Genomic DNA, 21,252 nt, shown 5'->3' on the forward strand with positions numbered 1-21,252 from the left:
ACTTCCTGTATTTCAGTTTGTGCCCATTGCCTCTTGTCCTGTTGCTGGGCACCACTGAAAAGAGTCTGGCCCCATTGTCTTGACACCCTCCCTTAAGGTATTTGTAGACATAATTAAGATCCCCTCTCAGTCTTTTCTACAGGCTAAACAGGCCCAACTCTCACAACCTTTCCTCATAAGAGAGGTGCTCCAGTTCCCTATTTGTCTTCATAGTCCTATGCAGGACTCTCTTCAGTAGTTCCATGTCTCTCTTGTACTGAGGAGCCCAGATCTTACTAGCCACATTCAGATCTTTGAATCTTGYGCTGAGAAGCAATTGAACTGTATAAAAGGCACTTGGCAAACTTTCTTTTGATAAACAACTTCTAGCTGAAAGGATGTTTAAAGTTTCTATGTAGGATTCTAGAAGAAACATAAATAGTAACAGTCCAGAAAAAACATCTCAAACAACATCACAGAGGGAAAATGAGGATAAATGTTCCTGGAATGTAATGAAAGGAGATGACCAAGCTTAACTTGTATGAAAGTGAAAGTTCCTATCCAGTAATATCCACAGGACAAAGGGGTTGCTGTGCCATGACAGGCATTGAGTAAAGTGCCATACAAGAACAGTTAACTATATAATGCCTGACGTACAGAATGTTTAAGATGCTATGTAGTAAAGTAAACACAGAAATGACTGTTTCATCACAGTTACTACAAGATCAAAAAGATCTTGCTCATACAGTCCTACAATACAACATTCTCATTATCCTGGATGGCAGCAAAACAGCATGCTAACAATGTACTGAATTAGTTCAAATAGTAACAGAAACTGGTTTACTTGGCTGTGGTGCAGGGGATATTTTTCTTTAGAAAAGCCTATGCAAAGGAATATGTGCCTCTTTGGATGGTATAGTGAAGAATCAAAMAGCTAATTTCCTTATTTGTGAGAAGCTTTGTTCTTCCTTTAGGAATATTCTGGCACACACAGAAAGGTAAATACAAGCTGTAGCTATCATCTTGCTTTGCCAGCATGAAAAAGAAATGCAGAAAATCACTTGGAAAGAGAATAATGTAAGGAAAATATACAACAGTTTTGAACTGCAGCTCTTGAACTAGTTACCCAGCATGCTAAATTAACATTCCATTATTGGAGATATTACTGGAGATCTGCAAGAAACTTCTTAGACCTCCAGAATGCATTATTAGTAATGCTGAGATCATGTAGAGATGTTTTATGGTTAGGAAAGGTGGTTGGGTCATCAAAACTATTTGAGGTGCTAATATTAAAGCTTGAAAAGCTGGCAATCTTCAGTGCCAGTGGTAAAGAGAAAATTAACATGCTGGCAACAAGATGTAGGGAAACAGCTCACTGATAAAATATGCAAGAAGAAAAGATGTATAGCTGCTGATAGACAACTTGGTCAAGGGGAAGTGATAGCCAAGAAGCAGAATAAGTGACCTGTCACGCCACTGGAAGGTTTTTCAGTAACTGGCTGCAACAGTAAAGGTTCTGCAAGAATGCAACATGAAAGCATTCTTGTTGATGCTGAAAAAAATGAAAATAAAACACAGAAAATTACATAATATATAATGAAAATGCCTTCTGAAACAAGTCTCAGGTTTGAAAACACAGAAAAAAAAAGTGTTAGTTGAGAGAAAATTACCTTGAGTAAACAATTGGGGAAAGGAGGAACACAAAGACCTTCTCAGCAGGCTAAAGAACTACAGTGCAGTAGTCCAGGATGAAATAACTGCAGATCTGCTCAAAGCAAACAGAAATTAAGAAAATCACTATACTTCATGAAAGAATAGGAGTCTATCTCAAAGCAGCAATGGTATTACTATGAAATTATCCAAGAAAGGTGACAAGAGCAGCTGATGGAATGCTTTTACGTTGCTAGGGAAACCATACCACTGTAACTTTATGGATGATAATTCATTAATAGCAGATTTTGAAGTGGTTGGAACAAAAGCCAGCCCCTTCTCTTACTGATCATGTTTTATGCTACCCAACATTGTTGAACACAACAGATAGAAGCTTTTCTTACTTGCAAGTTTTATTGACTGCTAGGAAATGTTTGACTGAGTGTTTGTGACAAGCACAGGGAATTCCTTGTAAACATATATAAATACTCTATGCATTTTAAGAGTGACAAATATACTGTGATACTCAAATAGAATTAGACATAACTATGTTCCTCTCTTTGGCTATCTGGTGTTATTCCTGGTTGCATTATGACAAAGACCTCCAGCTTAGAAACTGAAATGCTGAAGCAGAATGGAAGTATGTGCTTTCTAACTACATTTGCTATACTTTGTCTGCTAAGACATTAGTCTGATTAGAGCTACTAAGCAAACAGGCTTTTCAATCAACAAATCAAATCCAAACGTTTAACGGTCAACATGACCCCTGTAAGATCCCATTTTTCTCAAGTAAGAGGTCATGAAGACTGCTAACAAGTGTCTTTTGTTAAGGTAAAGTTTAAGTCTAACGATTGCCTGCATAACTACAATTCAAGCAGCTATGGTAATACAACTTTCCGAAGCTTGTTTGAATCTACGATGTTGAGCATGATTAGCATATGCTATGAATCCTTAGTGGCAAAGTCTTGAACATATTCCTGCRGGAGTCAGGACCACGGAAAAGCAGTAAGTAACTAAGGAAGTGAAGCAGCTGCTAGTATTTATGCTTGTGATGGATGTTCACAGTAAAATGGTCAGACAGAAAAAAGAATATCTATTCAAGGTCTTGGCATGACACTCATAGCTGTGCAAACAGCACAAACGGGAAGGTGATTTAGAGTGGCCAAATTTTCAAAGTACCCCAAAATAGGCCCTCAACCAGAAAACAAGATGTTTTCTGGTGACCTCCCTTCCCTCCTTCCTGGTTCCCCAAAACAAATTAAAGATATCCTCCAGCAAAGGCTCTTTGCAGTACAATCTGTGAAGTTGYCGCATTTAACAGCTTGAACAATTGGTTCAGGATGGGTTGAGGAAAGATGATCTCTGCATGATGTACCCACATGTACGCAAAGTATGAATATTCAATACAAAGAGCTGTGAAAACATCAGCTTGTATCCTTTTGTGGGTTCTCTTAGATCTGCAAAATTCTATGGGTTTTCCGAGTAATTTGTATTCAAATAGCATGTTTAACAGCATCAGTCTCTTCAGAAGGCTACTGTAGGTCAAAAAAAAATGAAAGTATTTTCCACTTACTGAAGTACTGCAGCAAACATATACAGATGAACTATGTCTCAATAAGCTGTTTGATGAATTAATGGCAATTAAACGAGTAATTTACTTTGGGTTGTCTTTTCAGAACAGATAACTAGCCCTCACTTTTACTTCCAGAGTCTCTCCCCGAGCCCCACCACCAAACCTCATTCCTTACTTTAATGCCTCTGAAATTAAACTTGTCGACTCAGACTCTTTTCAGTGTACTCCTAAAGTACTCATAAAAGCATTAAAAAAAAAAAAGAGAGAGAAAAAGAGAGAGAGAGAGAGAGAGAGAGAGAGAGAACTTGAGATGCTGCACTCTAATTACAGGTATAATTTTAAAAAACACTCCAAAAATGGTTCTGCGGCTAGCCTAAGAAGCTATTATATAACTGTATTCATGTTGTGTTGTTCAGGTGATACATTAAGCAAGTTGTCTGTACTACCAAATAGCGTGGACCAACATGAGCAGATTAGCTGATGCAGAAGCTCCAGCGTTCCAGTTTCTGCATTTCTGAGTGTCATTGTATTCTCTAGTCTACTCCTGAGGCCTGAATGCTCACTAGTGGTTGCAGCATACTAGTGGCACTCCTGCAGCACATTTCAGGTTTAGTTTCATCTGAATAGAATCTGTTTCGTGTGTGATGTGAATCCAAGCACAGTAAGCAGAGCTCATTAGGAGATGCATTTCAGAAGTGCACTTCGCATCCAAGTGGAAATGTCAATGCAGAGCACTCTRCTGGAGACACACCCAGACTCTTAAACCTGAACTGGTTTTACAAAGAGCCAGACTGAGTGTGCCTGGGTTTATATAATTTTTGCTACCTTTGTATGCCAGCTGCACATCCATGATGTATATTATAAAAATGTGATTTCTGAATGGAAAACAAAACATCACCAACTGCTCCCCCTTACCCCGTCACCTCCCAGAACATGGAATCGAGATATGCAAGAGTATTTAACTTAGTTAACTTACATCACTCAATCTAGGCTTTTACCTCAAGACGTGACTTTGAACAGTACCAGCTAATTAAATCAAGGAAAAAACCCTCTAAGAGATACCTAAAGAAAGATTTTGCAGGGAAAAATATCCATAGCATCAGCTATGCTATGGATCAGCTCTGCTTCCCCTTCTTCTCCCCACAGGAAGGAAGAAAAGCAAATAGACAAATAAACAATGACCATCCACCAATGCTATGCAGAACCGTCTGGGGACTCTATGCATTCTTTCATCATACAATAAATGATTGACATCTCAATCATAACCCCTCTTCCATGTCTTCTGTGGAAGTTCCACCAGTTACAGTGGTGTAAAGGGTTACAAGGAGATCTTGTACAGGACCAGAGAAATACAGGAAGCCAGATTAGGGGTTTAGCCAAATAGCAACAAAGTTTGCTTAGTTTATTTGCTTTATTGCTTGTACAACCAGCATGATAGGAAGGCAAAAAAGTTCTTCCCCTTCTCAAGGTTACAGATTTAGTGCCTTTGCTTGGTCTTTTAAAAATTTGTTTAAAGGTCATGACATTCTGGGAAGAGCTAGTAGTTGTTTACAGACAAGATCTGACAAAACTGAATTAATTGGGTAGTTTGACTTTAGTAGGAGCAGTTGCAAGTCACAGAGTGCCTGAACTACATGGTAGACATCCAATTCAGTCTTCTTGCTATGCATGCAAGGGAGTGCAGGCATTCATTTTTACTGTGATGTAAAGAAAAAGTCCATCAAAATTAGCTAACTCATTTAAAAATATTTCTTACACAATTTTAACTTTTCCCAATTTGAGGGATACTCTCATATCAACAGGTGAGAACATCTGAGTGGCTTCCTGAAAAGGCTGGCAGGTGCTACCCACAGGAATCTACTTGGTCACCAACTCAGCAGCACTTTCTGTTAAAGGCATATGTAAAAGTAATTGAAACAGGAACCAACTATACAAAAGTCAGGAAAAAAAAAAAAGAAAAGCGACAAAGTTAGTCATGACCTTAATTTATCTTCACTTCTGAGTTTTAAATCAAAGTATTGGATTTTTACTTTGTGCTTTTTCTGCATAAAAGAGCTTTGCTCAGAATGCTCTCCCTTCATCTTGTCATCAGTTCTGGGGGTTCCTGGCACCTACAATTCAGATATAGTACCTTAAGAAATTCCCAGAAAGTTTTTGCTTTCTACAAGCTTCTGACAAGCACAGTTATACAGGAACACGTTTCTGATTGACAGTAGTTATAAAAATGACTTTTACATATATGACAAGAAACCACCATCATTTTGCTAAAGTTGTCTTCTGCAAGACAGCAGGCTTAGCTATCAGTCTTGCAGTCTGTTGTTAATGTGTTATGTAGTCTCTGTCAAAAGTAACACCATGCATTGCAGACAAAGTTCTATAAGTATCTTAATTTTCACTTGTTTTCTTCAGGTCAGATGTTAAAAAGGTATTTAATATCTCCTGAGTCAGAGATATAGCAGTCCTTTGGCAGCTTACGAAGTGCAGAGAATCACACACTTCTCTGCATGTTTCTCATTCACATCAGTAGAAATAGGATCTGGATGCACTATATTATGTCTTACTTAAAGATTAAACTTACCAGATCACTGAAGCCACTTAAAGTGAAACATGACTAATGTCATTTACGCCCATTTATGCCACGTGCAGAAACCACCATGAGTGTGTTTGGTTTATTATACTCTCACTACTCAATGTTTAAGAAGGGAGTGTACATTTGTATTAAAAACAGAAGGCCCCTCATACTCTAGTATGATGTCAGAAATAGAGTTCCTCAGAACATGTTATTGTTTTAAACAGAGGTCTCCACACTTTTACACTGGTTATAAAATACTTAGTGCTGCTGGCCTGGAAGGAAAATGTCACACATCTGCAAACAATTAGAAGGAGCTGGACTTCATATTTGATTTACTAAACAATAAAACAAGCTTAAGTGTGACTATATGTATAAGTTACACTCCCTAGGAGCCTCAAGTAGTTATCACAGCAAAGTCTTTTAACCATAATTAAATAAAACCACAGCGGGACCACTGTTGATCAAGATTATCTTTTGTAAGATATTTTCGGCAGCAAAATGCATGAAGATCATGAAGTTGAACACATACTTTAAGTGCTCCAGAAGTCTTTTACCCCTTCTTTTAAGCACTGTCCACTACCCTTTTTCCAGCTGGAATTCATTCAGTGCAACACTATTCAGCCTTTAAACACTAATATTTCCATACTTTCTGCATTTAGAATAAAATTTTGGCACAAGGAAATTAGCAGCAAAACTCTGATTGACTCAGTAAAGCCCAAGATTTCACCACAGATTGTGCATCTCCTACTTAAAATTCTGGTACTATAACAACAGTTGGTTGTTGTTATAATTAACCAAAGATTTGTAGACTGTATACAAATATTTAGCTGCAAGTTTCAGGAAGAGAAAGGGAGAAGGAAGGGGGGCATAAGGGAGATGGAAGTATTGCCAGTCTTTTTCTCAACAAAACTGAAATCCCCCAACCAGTCAGTCAGTTGTAAAAAGTTAACCCAAACTCACAACCGTCATTCAGAATATAGTAAGGCATTAGTACTACAAATTTAAGTTTTCCTATCCTTTCACTTATTTGTGCATCTGAAAACACTGTAGTAAGAGATACTCCATTTTTCTGAAATCTAATATTCCAAATATCAAATTCAAATATTGTTACATCCTAAAGTTGAAGCAGTTTAATCACAATTCACCAATAAAGGTGAATGTCACAGTAATACAGTATAATGTAGTGGGTGGAATGCTAGATTGAACCCTGTTTTGGCCACTAGTTTGCAAAGTTAAAGCTGGGGAAAACAGTTTGCCTTAATCTTCTTATGCAAACGGCTGAGGTTAGGGGATCAGGGTACTGACCTCCTTTGGTGACTCATTACTTCACATTCTTGAATGAGAGTGACAGAAATGCTAAATGTTATTAGATAAGCCAGAAACACAACTCTTATTTTTGTAGGCAAAGTCTCACTTATCCATCCTCCATGATGATTACTATGTTTCAGAATTACAGGGAATTTATTTATTGGTGATAAATAATGTTCTGTATGCATGATACTAGGGAGAATGGAACTACCACTGTGTAATACAGCTTGCCCTAATTATAGCCACTTAAGTACTATTTTATATGATTATACTGTTAAGTGCCACAAAATGGAAAAGATGAACGAGGTCAAGTTTTGCCCTCTGATGTTTGCATGGGTATCCTACTAACTTGCTTGAAAGCCAGGTTCATGAACAAGGAGTAGAATGTATTTCTATGAAAGAGAAAAACAGTGGACAAAGCATTTGTTACTTCAGCGTGCGTAAGAGTAAACTATTTATATAATACAATAAATGAAGTGGTCTATAGTTTACAGTAGTGCTTGCAAGTCCAATTCCTGAATGCATACAATCAGCATTGCTAATACCCTGAGAATTTTGGTACTGTGTGGTGTACGTACACTCAAATGAAAGCTTTTCATTGCCATCATTTCAGCAAATGGTTAAACTAAGAATGGAAATAAGTTGACTGGGCCTGTGCATGACTTCTTTCACAGAGATCAGAAGAGCATGATCTGTACAGGTGTTTGGTTCCTACCACTTGAGAAATCTCTCTTGCAAATATGATCTGGATAGTGTGTGGGGGGGAAACCAAAAAACTTTAAGTCTAAGGAGAAGTTCATACCGTGGTTATTTTCTGTTCTATTCAGCATTCACTTACTGAAAAAAATAAAGTTTAAGTCTTCGGAACTTGTCTACAATATGTCCTGCTATGTTGCCTACTTTCTTCAAAGCACTGCCTCTCTTGGACATACTTACTGCAGTCCAAAATGCTCGACTGAAATTGCTTATTTTTAAGTTTTTTTTGAAGATCTACAGACAACTGAATTAATTCTACTTGTTAATCTGAAATAGAAGGAACAGGTAGCATGCTGCAAGAAACTGCGGAYTCTGTTACCGTAAACAACATCCATATATTTTATACATCTTAGAGGAGTGTGTATGTGTCCAGTACAATARTGCAATGATACATTTCTAGTAAATGCAAAAGCTGTATGTTGTGATTTTCCAGGCATAGATTTGTCATCACATACTTTCAGTATAAGTGGAGAGTAAAACGTACAGCAGTTTGCTTACCTTGGCACACATTGTGATCACTTTGCTCATAACCAGCTGCACACTGTATTTGATGAGTTGGGTTTGGAGGGGCACGGTGAGGATCAGCAGGAGTCCGTCGAATTACATTATTTCGACCACTAGTGGATTCAGCTGCTGCTTCTTCTCGCTCATTTACAATAATTTGGGCTGTTCTAGGTAGACAGAGGTATCCTCCATAGTGGTTAACACATTTCATCCCACCTTTACATGCATCTGGGACTATTTCACATTCATCAATATCTGTGGTTAGCAACAACACAGGTCATGCTTTTAACAGTAGAACCCTCTGCAATAGTCATTAATACAAATAATAGAATGACATGCAAGCACATCTTTTTGTGCAAAACAGGGATGTGTAATGGTAATATTAAAAGAAGTCCAATGACAAGTCTTTTTGGAAATGATTTACTGTACCTTTGCACCGTTGCCTAATAGGATCCCATTCATAGCCATCTGTGCATTGCTATACAGAAAAGATACAGAGAAAAAAAAATATGACTACTTAAAATGTTAATCAGGATTTTATTCTGGAGAGAAAAATAAAGGATGTTTCAATGAACTCAAACTTTGACATTCAAGAAAATGCTATGTTTCTTTATTCTTCCTGCATAACAGTGTTGCACCTCTGGCTTACCAAGATAATGTGAGTATACGTAAACACAGCCTCTATCTTAGAGAATTTTTAAGTTACAGTCTGTTGTGAGTAGGTAGCTTTACTGGGGGTAGAGGACAAGTCACGAGAAACATCAGTATTTCCTTGCTTTGTTCCTAAACATATTTTTAAAGCATCTGCCACTGATTGATACTGGTCAATTGGATCAGTCTAGAAGTCCATTTATTCCTTACTGTCCCAATCTCCTTGTGGAAAAAAAAATTGTTAATTTTGATCTGGCTCACTGCCATCCAAGAGGTGAACACCTTYCGTTCCTGGAACAGATTTGGTAGAGGGACCAATGAGTCTAACCCCTTCTATATCTTCCTCTCTCCCATTAGCACTTTAGTGATGGGAAGAGATCCTGTGACTGCTGTAAGGTAATTCATACGCGTTTTCATCACATGACTCTAGGAACTACAGTCTAGGAAGAACAATTTATTTTGTGAGACATACAATAAACTGTTGAAGTTTGTAACAGCAGCACTATTCATACAAATAAGACTTCACAAAAATTCAAACAAGACTATACTTGGCAACTATTCATATTAATGCAAATTAGCAACTTTGGAAGAATTTTAAGTATTCTGCCCTGCAATTTAGATAGGTATCCTCATATTCCTTCTGACCAAAAGCATTAATTGTCTAGAACATCATAATTTTCATCACGTGACAACTACAGAAACTGATTACCTAAGTGTCACAATGCTACCAAATACAGTAGACATTTAGAATAGCAGTGAACCAACAGAGCTCCACTATGTAGCTTCATATGCATGCTATGCTGTTTAGGGTATTTTAATAGCCCTATAGAAAAAAAAGAATTGAATTAAACTAACCTAATTAGTTACAGTCAAGCAAGCTAAATCTTTTGCAACTCCTCTGCTTCAGAGGAATTATACAAGTGACAAATTTACCCTGCTGATGCCGAGATCCACTTGTTCCATGTTTCACTGTCCTCAAGTTATTCTGAGAAACTTTTTACTAAGACACTGACTCAGCAATAGAATAGAAAGTATTTTTTCATTTGCAAGTGACACTAGTGATCTGCCAAATGTAGCAGTAAGCTGGAACTAAAAGCCTCCAATTTTAGGAAGAGGTAAGTGGACAACTAATTGTATTGTAATTCTCAGTCTCTAAAGGAATGACTACATGCTGAGTTGACAACACCAAAGTTACTGTAGCTATGAAAATGCAAACCCAAAGGAAAACAGCAAATTCATGTATTTACTGAATCAACCAATTCCTGTTAATGCACAACAGAAGTTGTATCTATTTAATAGTAAGGAGCCAAGTCCAACTCCTACTAAAACTGAAAGGAGTTTTATGATAGAAAAGGATTTGGCCCTAAACAAATACAATGTCCATATGAGAAATGGTAGCATTTACCTTCTGGAAAATTTACCTGTTAAGTTTTATGTTTAAAATGATTGTTATAATATGTAAAACTGCTCTAAGAGCTTAAATGCTAAGATCTTTTTGAAGGTGGACTACAGGAACTCAAGTCACCCAGGTATAAACTAAATAAGCTTATCAAAAAAAAAAAGCTATTTAAAAGAAAATATGTAATAAAAATGGAAAAGGATAGGGTCCTTATATTCACCTATATTTTCAAAAAGGTATTTAGGTCTTCAGTAACCAGTGTTTATATATAAAATAGATGTAAAATCTCACAAGTCTGTAAATATAAGTATATCCAACCTTTAAAAGTCTATTGTTTCTAAAGCATAGCATTAAACTGTTTTATGATTGACTTCCCAATGCTTCTTGGAGCCCTGTCTTTTATGCTAAGGTCCAGTTCTACAGTATTTACTTGCCTGAGCCATCCCACTGATTTCAGTGAGATAACTTGTATAAGACACAATCTCATCTTTGGCTGTAGTTCTCTAACGTCTTGCATGTGTGCAGAATTAGTGCAATGCCACACAAGCAGAATGTCTTTATGCATATTTAGAGATACACCCATATGAAGCAAGTTGCAGAGATTACAGCTATAATCAGTTGTGAAAATGTGGGGTTTTGCCCAAGTCAATGTAATTGCCACTCATTCTATGACATTCATTACGCAAGCCAAAGAGTGAACACTGGAGGGGGTGCAGGGGGAAAGTCTTACGAAAAGGCCTTCTAAATCTCAAACCCCATCTCTTGATTATAAGCAGAATCTATTAAAAAAAAAGATCTAGTTCATTTTTTTCCAAGTCATGCAGAAAAACTGCTCAAAAGTAGCTCATAAACTGACATTCATACGATTACTCTGTGACTTAGATTCTTCATTAAGAATACTAAATTTTGAAGTATTTGTGTTTTGTTAAAAAACACCTTGAAATATCCAAAAGAAAACACAAAAGAACGTTTGACCTAGTTATCTGTCAAGTTTCATATATTTAAAAGGATGAGTCTATGAAACTTTTACTAAAAAAAAAAAACACACAACTTCACAATCTTGTTCAGTTCATCAAGCTCATATAGGTAAGCTTTTCAAAACAGGCAGTTRGAGCCAGTTTTGTTCAGTCTTGTAAACCTCAACTACACTGAAACCGTGTTTTAGAAGAAACAGATAATTTTCTGGTTAACATTCAAAGTCAAAGAATTTGGTATTGCATGCTATGAATTGGCAAGAAAATTTGTGTTTTCTGAAGGGTCATTTAGAAAAGAAGCTCCGCTTAGCAATAATTACCTCAAACTCTTAAACCTTACCGTGTATGTTATGGTTTCCTCAGTTTCCTGTGAATGTACTGTAATGAGAATGAAAGCAGCCACGAACATAGTTGTCAACATCATGAACCTTGAAAGAAAGGAAAACGAATAAACCAGCAATACTTTCAGCGCTGCTTTGCTAAGAAACGCAGCCTCCGCCTCTAGGGAGCGGGTCCCGCGCTCGCCGCCAGCGCGAAGCGCCCGCTCAACGCCTACCTGCGTGAGGAGGCCCGGGCGCAGCCCTCTGGAAGCCAAGAAGTGGCCGAGCCTCGGCAGCGTTTCCGCTCCGCTGTACTTTATCCAGCTGAAAAAGAAGGAGGAGGAGGAGGAGAAAAAGAAAAAAGGCTTTAAACCGAGGTAGCAGCCAGGCGCACCCCAGCGCTACCGAGCGCCGCAGCCCCCGTCGGCACCGCTGCGGCCGTCTCCGCGGCTCCCCGGCCGTTGCGGCTGCCTCCGCGGCTCCCCGGCCGTTGCGGAGGGGCAGCGCGGGGCACCGCGGCGATGCCGCAGGCACGGCCGGACGCTCGGCGACAGCGGCCCGACCCCGCAGCCCCTCGTACCGCCCGCCATCCCGCCCCGAACCCCTGCCGGGCACCTGCTCAGCCAGGGGCCGCCGTGCCCCGCCGCCCCCAGCCCGGCCGCCTCGTCCCGCTCTGCCCCCGCCCCCAGGRCAGCGCGGAGCGGAGCGGCGCGGCGCAGCGCCCAGCCTCGCCGCCAGCTCCTACCTGCGGCTGCGGCACCCGGGCTCTCCTGGCGGGGCCGCGCCGCGCAGCGCAGCGCCGACTGGGGCTGCTCCCGGCGGCAGGTCACCGCGGCGGCTCGGCCCCCTCCGTCCCTCCGCCCGCTGGTAGTGCCGCCGCCTCGCTCTACTTCCCCCACCCGTCCGCCCGCGGCTAAATAGAAACCGTCGCGGCTCCGCCGGGGCCCCGGGCGCCCCCTGCCGGCGCCGCGCAGCCTGCGCCCCTCCGCCGCGCCGCGCCAGGCCGCGCCAGGCCGCGCCGCGCCGGGCAGGTGCGGACGCCACTTCCTCCGCCATCTCGGGCGTGAGACGGCCGCGGCGGGTCGCGGGACGCTGCTCGTATCCCGCGCGTGGCTGCGGCCGGGCCCCGCGAGGCGCTCCGCGTGCTGCCCGGGGGCGGCCGGGCGGCAGGTGAACGTGCGGGCGTCCTGCCCTGGCTCTTCCTGAGCACGTAGTGAAAAAGATACGAATTTGCCATGTTTCCCTTTCCCCTTCCCTTCCCCCCCCCTCCTTTTTTTAATTTCTGGGAATTGCGCTGGCATTTGCCAATTTAGCTTATACAGCTTCAAAAGTAGAGCTATGATCTGAGAAGTGCTTGGGCTTGATGACTGCCTTCTTGTGTGATTTTTCTAAAAATCACAGTGGTACTTTTCATATAATCTGGTTATGCCAGGAGAGTTTGTCTTGGCAGGGTGGAATCCACCTGCCTGTAGAGGAAGAGCCACAGCAGTAGGAAGCATCTTTGGGTTGGTATAATGGTAACCAGCGTAAGGAAGTTGTACTACTGTAGTTCTTTCAGGATAGGTGTGATACAACTTTTCTTGTGCAAGGAGAACATGTACATGAATTTAAACACAAGGTGTTAGGGTGGCATCAGTGGTCACTCTTTAAATATCCAGTTAAATACTTAAAAGATTAATGCACTTACAGTCTTCCTGTTAGAGTTTTTGATAAACTTTTTTTTTTTTTTTTTTTTTTTTTTTTTTAATAGGGCATTGTGCATACTCCTTGGAATTTTTTTAAGTGTGTGTAAATGTATATTTGTTTAAATTTAAGCTGAACTATGACTTTTCAAACAATAATATGAATATTTATCTGACTGGGCAATCTAAGTGACTTTTAAATTAGTAAGACTAATATATTTTTCTGTCCATTCTAAATCCTGTAAATAAAAAATATGTCCTTCATATTGGAATGCCTGCCACAATGGCAGCCTCTGTGATTGATAGTAACTTTTTGTATGAAAGCAGTTAAAGATTCTAATTAAGATGGGAATGCCATTGTAGAAAGGAGTTTACAAATAGGAAATGATTAAAGAGCAGTGAGTRTTCGTAATCTAAAGGCGACAAATAGATACAAGGTAAATGAAGAAATCTATCAGAGTCTGGGAAGACCAGTCTAGAAGCAAAACACAGGAATTCATTTAATTATCAGAGCCTTCAGATATAAATACCTATTGCTGCTTTTAGTCCTTCAGTTATTTAGGATAAGCATATAATAATTTGTGAGCATATAATACAGCTAGATTATAAAAACACTGAATAAAGTATTTAGTGAACCTGCTTCTCTTCCAGGGAAGGGATGAGATAGCACACATGTGACAAATGAATAACTTATTTGCAACAGTCACATTGTACAAATGAATAATTCTCAGATGTTTAGTGTTCAATGGGATAAAATGGACTGTAGTTGTGAATTGCCTTGAGAGTATAGTAACAGTCAGGATATTTGACAGTGCCTACTTTCAAGTTACTTGGATTTTTGCTTCTACTTCACTTTGGTCATTTGAAATCCTATTCAGGATACTTGTATTTGGTGAAGAACTGAGAGACAATCTGTGGAAATGATAGAACAAGAATAATGGCAAAGGGAGAGAGACATGAGCAGAGAGTTATTTAAGCAGTCTTGAAAGCTGAGGGAGCCACATAGAGAAAAGAACAGGCTACAGTAGTTAAGCTAGGGGAGATATCTCCTTCCAATGTCAAGAAGGAGACTTAGTGAGAAATCTAAAATGTTCCTTCAGGCTCTGTGCAAGTTCAGTAATCATTACTTCAAGAGCTTCTTCTATGCGTAATATGCCATTATTTCTCCACCCAATAGAAAAGTTGATGAACTGAAGGAGAGATCAGTAGGTGTTATGAAGGTTTAGAAATTTTTGTAGGTGGAATGCTTAAGGGGAGGAGCAGGTAACTGTGCCAAGAATTTTTTCTACATAAAGATAACCTGTATATTTTTTTTAGGCCTCCGACTTTGTTCCTTGGATCAAAGTGCTGTGCTGTAGTAATGTAGATCTCCCCTATTCTTCTTAGTTGAGTCTACGAGGCCCTTAATTTTTTATGAGCTTCAAGCTTTTCAGTATTGACTGTGAAGGGCCCAGAACCTTTTTATCTCTCCTAAACAAGCTGATCTGTCTGAGAAATCCTGAAAAATTGTCATACTAAGTTGCAGATCTCTGGCGCAGCTGGTCTAAATAATAACTATATAATCCAGTAAATACGTAAAACATGAGTTCTTTTTTAGATGGTTCTTTAGTTTTTTAATACAGTTACTGAAATATTGTACTCTGCCAAGGATTATTCTTGACCCTTTAAATGGAAATAGTAGAGTCAATCTATAATTTTGTAGTTCAGGTATTTCCTACTGAAGCAATTGGAGATACACCTGATGTAGGAATAGCAGGATTTAGACCTGGGAAGTAGTGGGAAATACTTGAGATATCCAAGTTACTCAGCAGTAGAGGAACTTATTTTACATATTTAAAATATGTCTGAAGATGTCAAGAATTGGTCAAACCATCCATTCTTTCTTGCTGACCATACAATACTGCATAACTGAGGCCAACTCCTAACAGTTACTCATATCATTTTTCCTGTCAGGAATAGCCCTGGGAGACTGACTCCTAATTACTTTTATTTACGTTTGGCTCCTTCAGAAAATGATGCACTGTATTCCTACTCCTAGTGAACCCTTTTTTACCTCTTAGTTTTTGCTTCTTGTAAAAAGCCACAGTTTTCAGACATTCCTTGACTTGCTTGTGTTTGCAACTTAAATGCTCATGTTTTTTTCTTCCTGGCAGAACCTACCATCCTTACTGTCCTCAAAAACCCAAGGATAGGTAGGCTGAAGGAAGACTGTGTGTGGTCAAAATGTCACTGCACTCCAGCTAATTCTGGATGCTGGAATTGTCCCTGAGGGCAATAGACAGCTGGACATAATTTAGAGCAGGCTGAGAYTGATCCTAGTGTCTAGCTTGAAAATAAGGAAAACAAAATTGCAGTTTAATCTCTTCAGCTCCCCGATCTGACCCCCTTTTCCTGTTTCAAGCATAGCTCACTAGAAAAGAAAATCAAACACACAGCAAATTAAGCAACTTGTATTTGTCAGCTCAGAGAACTATCAATGTCAATTTAAGATGATTTCTCTTTCTGTGCATGTCATATCAAGTAACACTGGAGTTGTCTAAACTAAGAGCTGGAATGATAGAGATGTTATTTTCAAGTTGGAGTTGCAGGAATTTTAGAACATAAATTGTTTTGATAACATGGCAGACTGCCTTTCTGCCACACTGCCTGCAAATGTCAATTTTTTTTCCATGTTTCAGCTTGGAAAGGACATGGCATTGGTGAGGGATAAATTGTGAAGAATTATATGTCTGACTTTATTGCTGATTAAATATGACAGATGTTAACCTTTTAGTTGAGGTAAGATTTTACCAGTTTATTTATCTCAAAGGGACGTGAACATTGCATGCTATGGGATTTTACTTCGCTGTAAACTTAGTTTGAAAGAACAGTATTAGGAAATTACTCTCAATATTCATAGAAAGTAATAGTAAGAAGTAAACATGTTGCAACAATTTCTAGCAGTAGATGCTAAAATTAAAAAAAGTTAGTAAGGACCAAAAGATTAGTAGCAGAGGAYGGAGAACCTATTCCCTCCTCTTCGTTTGGCCTCTCATTAAAATTAACACATTTTTACTGTTACTTGTTTGTTCGTTTGTATTACATTAGAGTATGTAGGTGAGAGACACAATACTGATGCTTAATCAGAGAAAACTCCTGCCCAACAATTCTTGCAATTTGGAATGGAAAAAAGTGTGAGAACTGCAATAGCAATCAGTAGTTGAAGTAATAGGGCTAGAATTTCAGCCTTTATTTTGCTAATGCTATCTACTGATGGGAGATCGTGTGTGAGTTTTGTTGTGGCTGAGGCCTTTGGATAATGTAGACTTGTAATTTCATTTCTAAATGTCTAGCAATGCTGTGAGGATATTAAAATACAATATTGTTGCCTTTTTTAATTTTAATTTTTGCTAAAGATCAAGCATGCAATTTGCATGCAATTTATCAAGTATACAATTTGCTTTTCTTCTGTAATTTACAGGAATATGATCGTATGTTTTTTTGCTTTTGTTAACTGCAGGCAAAATTTGAATGCCCAGAGGATGTGGTATTGAGCTCTCACCAGAGTCCTGTGACAGCAAAACAAAATGTGTGTGTGAGACAGCATGGGAGTGAGAAAGGAATCTCGACAGAAAATTGTTCATCCTATAAACTTCCCTTTTTCATTGGTCCACTTGTACAGCTGTAATGAGTCAGCATATTGAAGGGCTTCAGGAGTGTGAGTTTTAAGTGGGTTCTGATGTGACTTAAACCAGCACGTGAAACAAGGATGTGATAGAGTGGGGGAAGGAGGAGTCCATTTTACTTTCAGTGTCTTGATTCAGCACCGCTTGTGTCCTACGTAAGTAGTATTTTTTTGTGACTGTAGACCACTGCTTTTGATACTCAGATGTGATGTTAATTTCAGACTTCACTTTGAAAAATGAGAGAACATCATTTACAGGTGCATTCTCAACATTTTTAAAAGCATAACTTTGAGGCCTAACTTAACAAAACTTGACTCACAATCCTAGAATGTCTGATTTTATGTATTAATCATGTAGGCAATGACTACCTAATGTGGTAAGAATTTTGGGTATTGTAAACTTAGACCTTAAATTAAATTGTATCACAGTTGCTGTGAAGATTTTATTTTGCTAAGCAATTTTACCTGGACTTTGAATGGTCTTCCTAACCTATTCTATCATTTTCTTCTGTGTAGCAGCTCATTCCTACTGCGCTCCCTATCAGTAATTTTTTTTCTTCTCTTGTTCTCTTATTCCTTTTCTTATCCCAGGTAAAAGAAATATTAGACTGGGAAACATGCATCGTTTAAGTATATGGCTTATATAGCACTGGAGTCATCATCCGTTCCTTCCTATTTCTGGAAAACCAGAGTTTCTACATACGGAACTTTAAAGCTGGTACTGTACTAGGTTTGAAACAGTTTGGAAAAAATGAGAACTCTAGAATGTTTTCATAGAACTACAACCCATCTAAGGAACAAACAATGTTCTTGATACTTAGAATGTTTACTGAAATATGTAGTTTTCTTCTGATTAAACTGTGTCAGTACAGTTCCTTGATCTGGCTAAGAGGCAAAATAGAAATGCCAGAATTCAGATCCCAGAATATCTTGGAGATAATTTTCAGCCCTGGCTTTGGCTTCTTGTGAAGCTTTATGTGAGTCATTTAATTTCTTGATACATTCTCCATCTGTAAGATGAAGAAAATACATGACACTTACATAAGGAAGTGAGAGAATACATTCGTTTGTGTATCCAGGATTTCCAAAGACRGTTGAGTTAGATATCCAGATCCCTTTCAAAGTCATTGGAATCTGGATACTTATCTCTGAGGTTGACTTCAACTGCCCTGGGCATCTTGTCATTGACTTGGTTGGAAGTAGAGTCAAGTAGAACTTCATCTACTGAAATGCTTGTGTTTCAGAGATAAGAATGAGCGTGGATGAGTACAATCTCTCTGTAGCTTCTCATTATTTTCCCTCCGTGTAAGAAACCCATTTGTCCTTGCTCTGAGTGTCTCTTTTTATGTTTTTTTTTTCCATTTCTGAGAAAATAATATACAGGTTGGAATTGAATAAAATACACAGGTATGACTAGCATGGCTTTCTAACTGGCAGGTCAGCTGCAGCAGACTGACTATTTAAGCTGTTACTATTCCCTCTTTTTATTTTGCAGTATTCCTGCACCACATTTAGCTCCAGACTTTCAGAAGGTATTTTGAGTACTTGGAGTTTTTTGTTCTCAGTGAAGAGCACAGACTGTCTTCCTGATTTTCTGAAAGTGCTGAATGCCTTCAAGCAGACACTCAATATAATGACTCCCCTTTGAAAACCTTAAGCTAATGTTTTTCTGTAAATCCTTGTGAACCAAGAGTAGGAGCRTGATAATTTTGTGATCCTTCAGCACAAGAAAATCGAGGCATGTCAGAAAAGCTGCAATGGAAGAGGAATTTAGAAAAACAATCTATGTGACAAAGCTCTAGCTACTGGCTCTTCTGCCTTTCAGAGTGCATAAACATTGGGGGCAGTAGACATTTTAAACACTAATTTGGTTTCATAGGCATCTTCCTAATTCTCTGTGTTTGATTTTCTTACTCTTTAGGGAAAATGTCAGTAGTATCAGCAAAGCAGCAGCATTTCTTATTTATATTGTGTGGGGTGAATTTGGCAAACAAGCTGCCCAGTTAACCTGTAATTGTTATTCAGAAACCCAGCTTTGCTGGTGAATATCTGCATGTTAATGCTAAGGGATGTATGCCAGAGTGTTTTAATTCCTTAGAATATTAAACTAATTTAGTATTAATCTGTATGCTGTCATACAAAAAACAGAAGAAAAATAACAATAGGGATTTTCCTATTTTCCTTTTTCTAGGATTCAGTTTATAAAGTGTTATCCTCTCTCTGCTTGAAAGGCATCGAAAATCTGGAAAAGGCCAGATGATACAGCTGAAAGCTGGCAGAGAAGGGGCCATATCTCTGCCTGCTCCCGAAATATACTCTATAGGATTCTGACCATGTCAGGGAAGAACTCGGTTCTGGGATTGAGGCGGAGGGAACAACATTGCCCAAATCATTGAGTGTTCCTTTTAAGTGGCTGCAAAACAATAGCAAACATTTCCTCTTTGTGATAAACTAACATGTAACTTACAATATGTGCTTGTTTAAAATGGTATGTAYTATAGGAATTCTTTTATTAATCATTTCAAGTTCTCTTTTCCTGGAAGCCCAAAGCCACTAGAAATTCATTCCCCTTCATGCACACTTACTATGCTTTAAGGACTATTAAAATTTAGAAGACTGCTTGTCCCCAAGGTGATGAAGGCCCCAAACGAACTGACTGATACAAAGAAAAACAACTACCGCTCTCCACCCCCATTGCAGAATAGCTCAGTGTAGTTCAGTTATTTACTGATGTCACTCAAAACCCCTCAGAGTGCTGTTTCACCAACAATAGGCTCAGTGTGTATGGAGTTGTGGGACTTTGGCACCACAGCTGCAGGTCGTAAATACAGTTCTGGAGATTAAGATATTAAAATATCCCTCTTTGGTGGCTGCAGAACAATGCATGAAGTATTGCACCCTGCCTGCAAAGCAGCCTGGTAGCTCTCCAGGCTGTCAGGTGACTGCATGGAGCACACTCAGAGAGCTTACATGTGGATTAGCTCTTTCTGAAATGACATTTCTGCCATTTCCTATGTTAGCCAGATTATTTTGTATGCAGTGCTTCCATTTCCTGTAGGAGGCTCCCTAAAGTTGGTTAAAGTAGTTTGTTGAGTATGAATTTAGTGTACATACGGACAGATATCTGCCTTAAGAAAAGTGCTGGTCATTTTGTGCAGAAAAAGATGCAGCTGAAGCACCGTTGTGTGCATCTTTCTGTGGATTTATAAAATAGAGAAGGGACATTTGGAAAGAAAAACAAAAAACAAAAACACTTGAGCCAGTTAAAAGGATGGGAAATGTATTTACCTACTTAACAACGTGCTAGTACTTACTTCCAGACACATTATTTATTACTCTTTAATCATTTTTGTGTAGAGAAGTTTTGCTTTCTGGTGTCCTTACTATGGAAAAAGAAGTGCCTCTCTCACTGTGATGATTGACTGCATTTTAAAACAGTGAACTGTAGTTGCAGAATTTTTTTCACTTCCCGAAGCAATAATTAGCATGTGTCAGAATTTTGGGCCTCAGACATTAATGTTTTTGTTCATCAGTCATTTTTTCAGATGTGTATCTCCAAGAGACAGGAGGCTTTTGCCATATAAATTCAACCTCTGCAAGAGAACACTAGAGTCAGAAAAGTATAATTGATTGAGCTTGCCTGTGCTTTCTTCAAATGTAAGGATTGCTCTTGGTTCAACACTTTGTCTGCAAATTGTGGCTGAGCAATTAATTGTCTGCCTCAGATACCAAGAATCTAGAATTTATAAATCTGTCAGAAAAGCATTTGATACACAAATCTCTGAATGTTACTAGAGTTCCTTACTGTTATTTCTAAGTAAGCTATGAATGCTAAGAAATGTCATCTTAATGATGAGGGAATTAAACCTTTTAAAGTATATTGCTTGGCTGTAAATTAGCTTGTTTTGGCACTTGGTGCTTTAGGACCAGGGATCAAATTCTTCCTCAGCCTTGAACTGGAGATACACTAACACTCATTTTGCCCAGCTGCAGTGGGTTAATTGAGCCGGTCACAATTTTGTGAGCAACTGTGCATAATGGCTTTTTGGGACAGGTCTATTAGTTGCTGTTATCTGATAAATTCCTCACTGCTTTAAAGATAAGGATGCAAAAACAGTGGAGGGTACTTTGGCTTAAGGAGTACGACATGCAGTCCATGAAGATTTCCCTGTTTTTCCTGAAGATTTCCTCAGTCCCTTTAGTCGTGCTGATTCAAAAGA

At 39.0% G+C, this 21,252-nt stretch overlaps 2 protein-coding genes across 3 annotated transcripts in view; one reads left to right on the top strand and one right to left on the bottom strand.

Annotated features, from left to right (window-relative positions):
* The window catches only part of EFEMP1 (EGF-like fibulin extracellular matrix protein 1), a 53,329-nt gene extending 41,319 nt beyond the window's left edge, over positions 1–12,010 (bottom strand). For both annotated transcript variants that reach the window (XM_085326070.1, XM_085326069.1), the window contains exons 1-4: positions 11,923–12,010; positions 11,707–11,794; positions 8,772–8,820; positions 8,337–8,597 (exon numbers count right to left, since the gene is read on the bottom strand). In XM_085326070.1, coding sequence (XP_085182196.1) covers positions 8,337–8,597; positions 8,772–8,820; positions 11,707–11,790 — 394 coding nt within the window. In that variant the 5' untranslated portion in view covers positions 11,791–11,794; positions 11,923–12,010. The remainder of the gene's footprint in view (positions 1–8,336; positions 8,598–8,771; positions 8,821–11,706; positions 11,795–11,922) is intronic.
* Positions 11,937–21,252, top strand: part of LOC146600152 (uncharacterized) — a 99,778-nt gene continuing 90,462 nt past the window's right edge. The window contains exon 1 of the mRNA XM_085326071.1: positions 11,937–12,063. The gene's annotated coding sequence lies outside the window, so the exon portion shown is untranslated. The remainder of the gene's footprint in view (positions 12,064–21,252) is intronic.

Source organism: Rhea americana, unplaced genomic scaffold, assembly GCF_003343005.1.
Source record: "Rhea americana isolate MKP2758 unplaced genomic scaffold, rheAme1 scaffold_127, whole genome shotgun sequence".
Classification (NCBI taxonomy): domain Eukaryota; kingdom Metazoa; phylum Chordata; class Aves; order Rheiformes; family Rheidae; genus Rhea; species Rhea americana.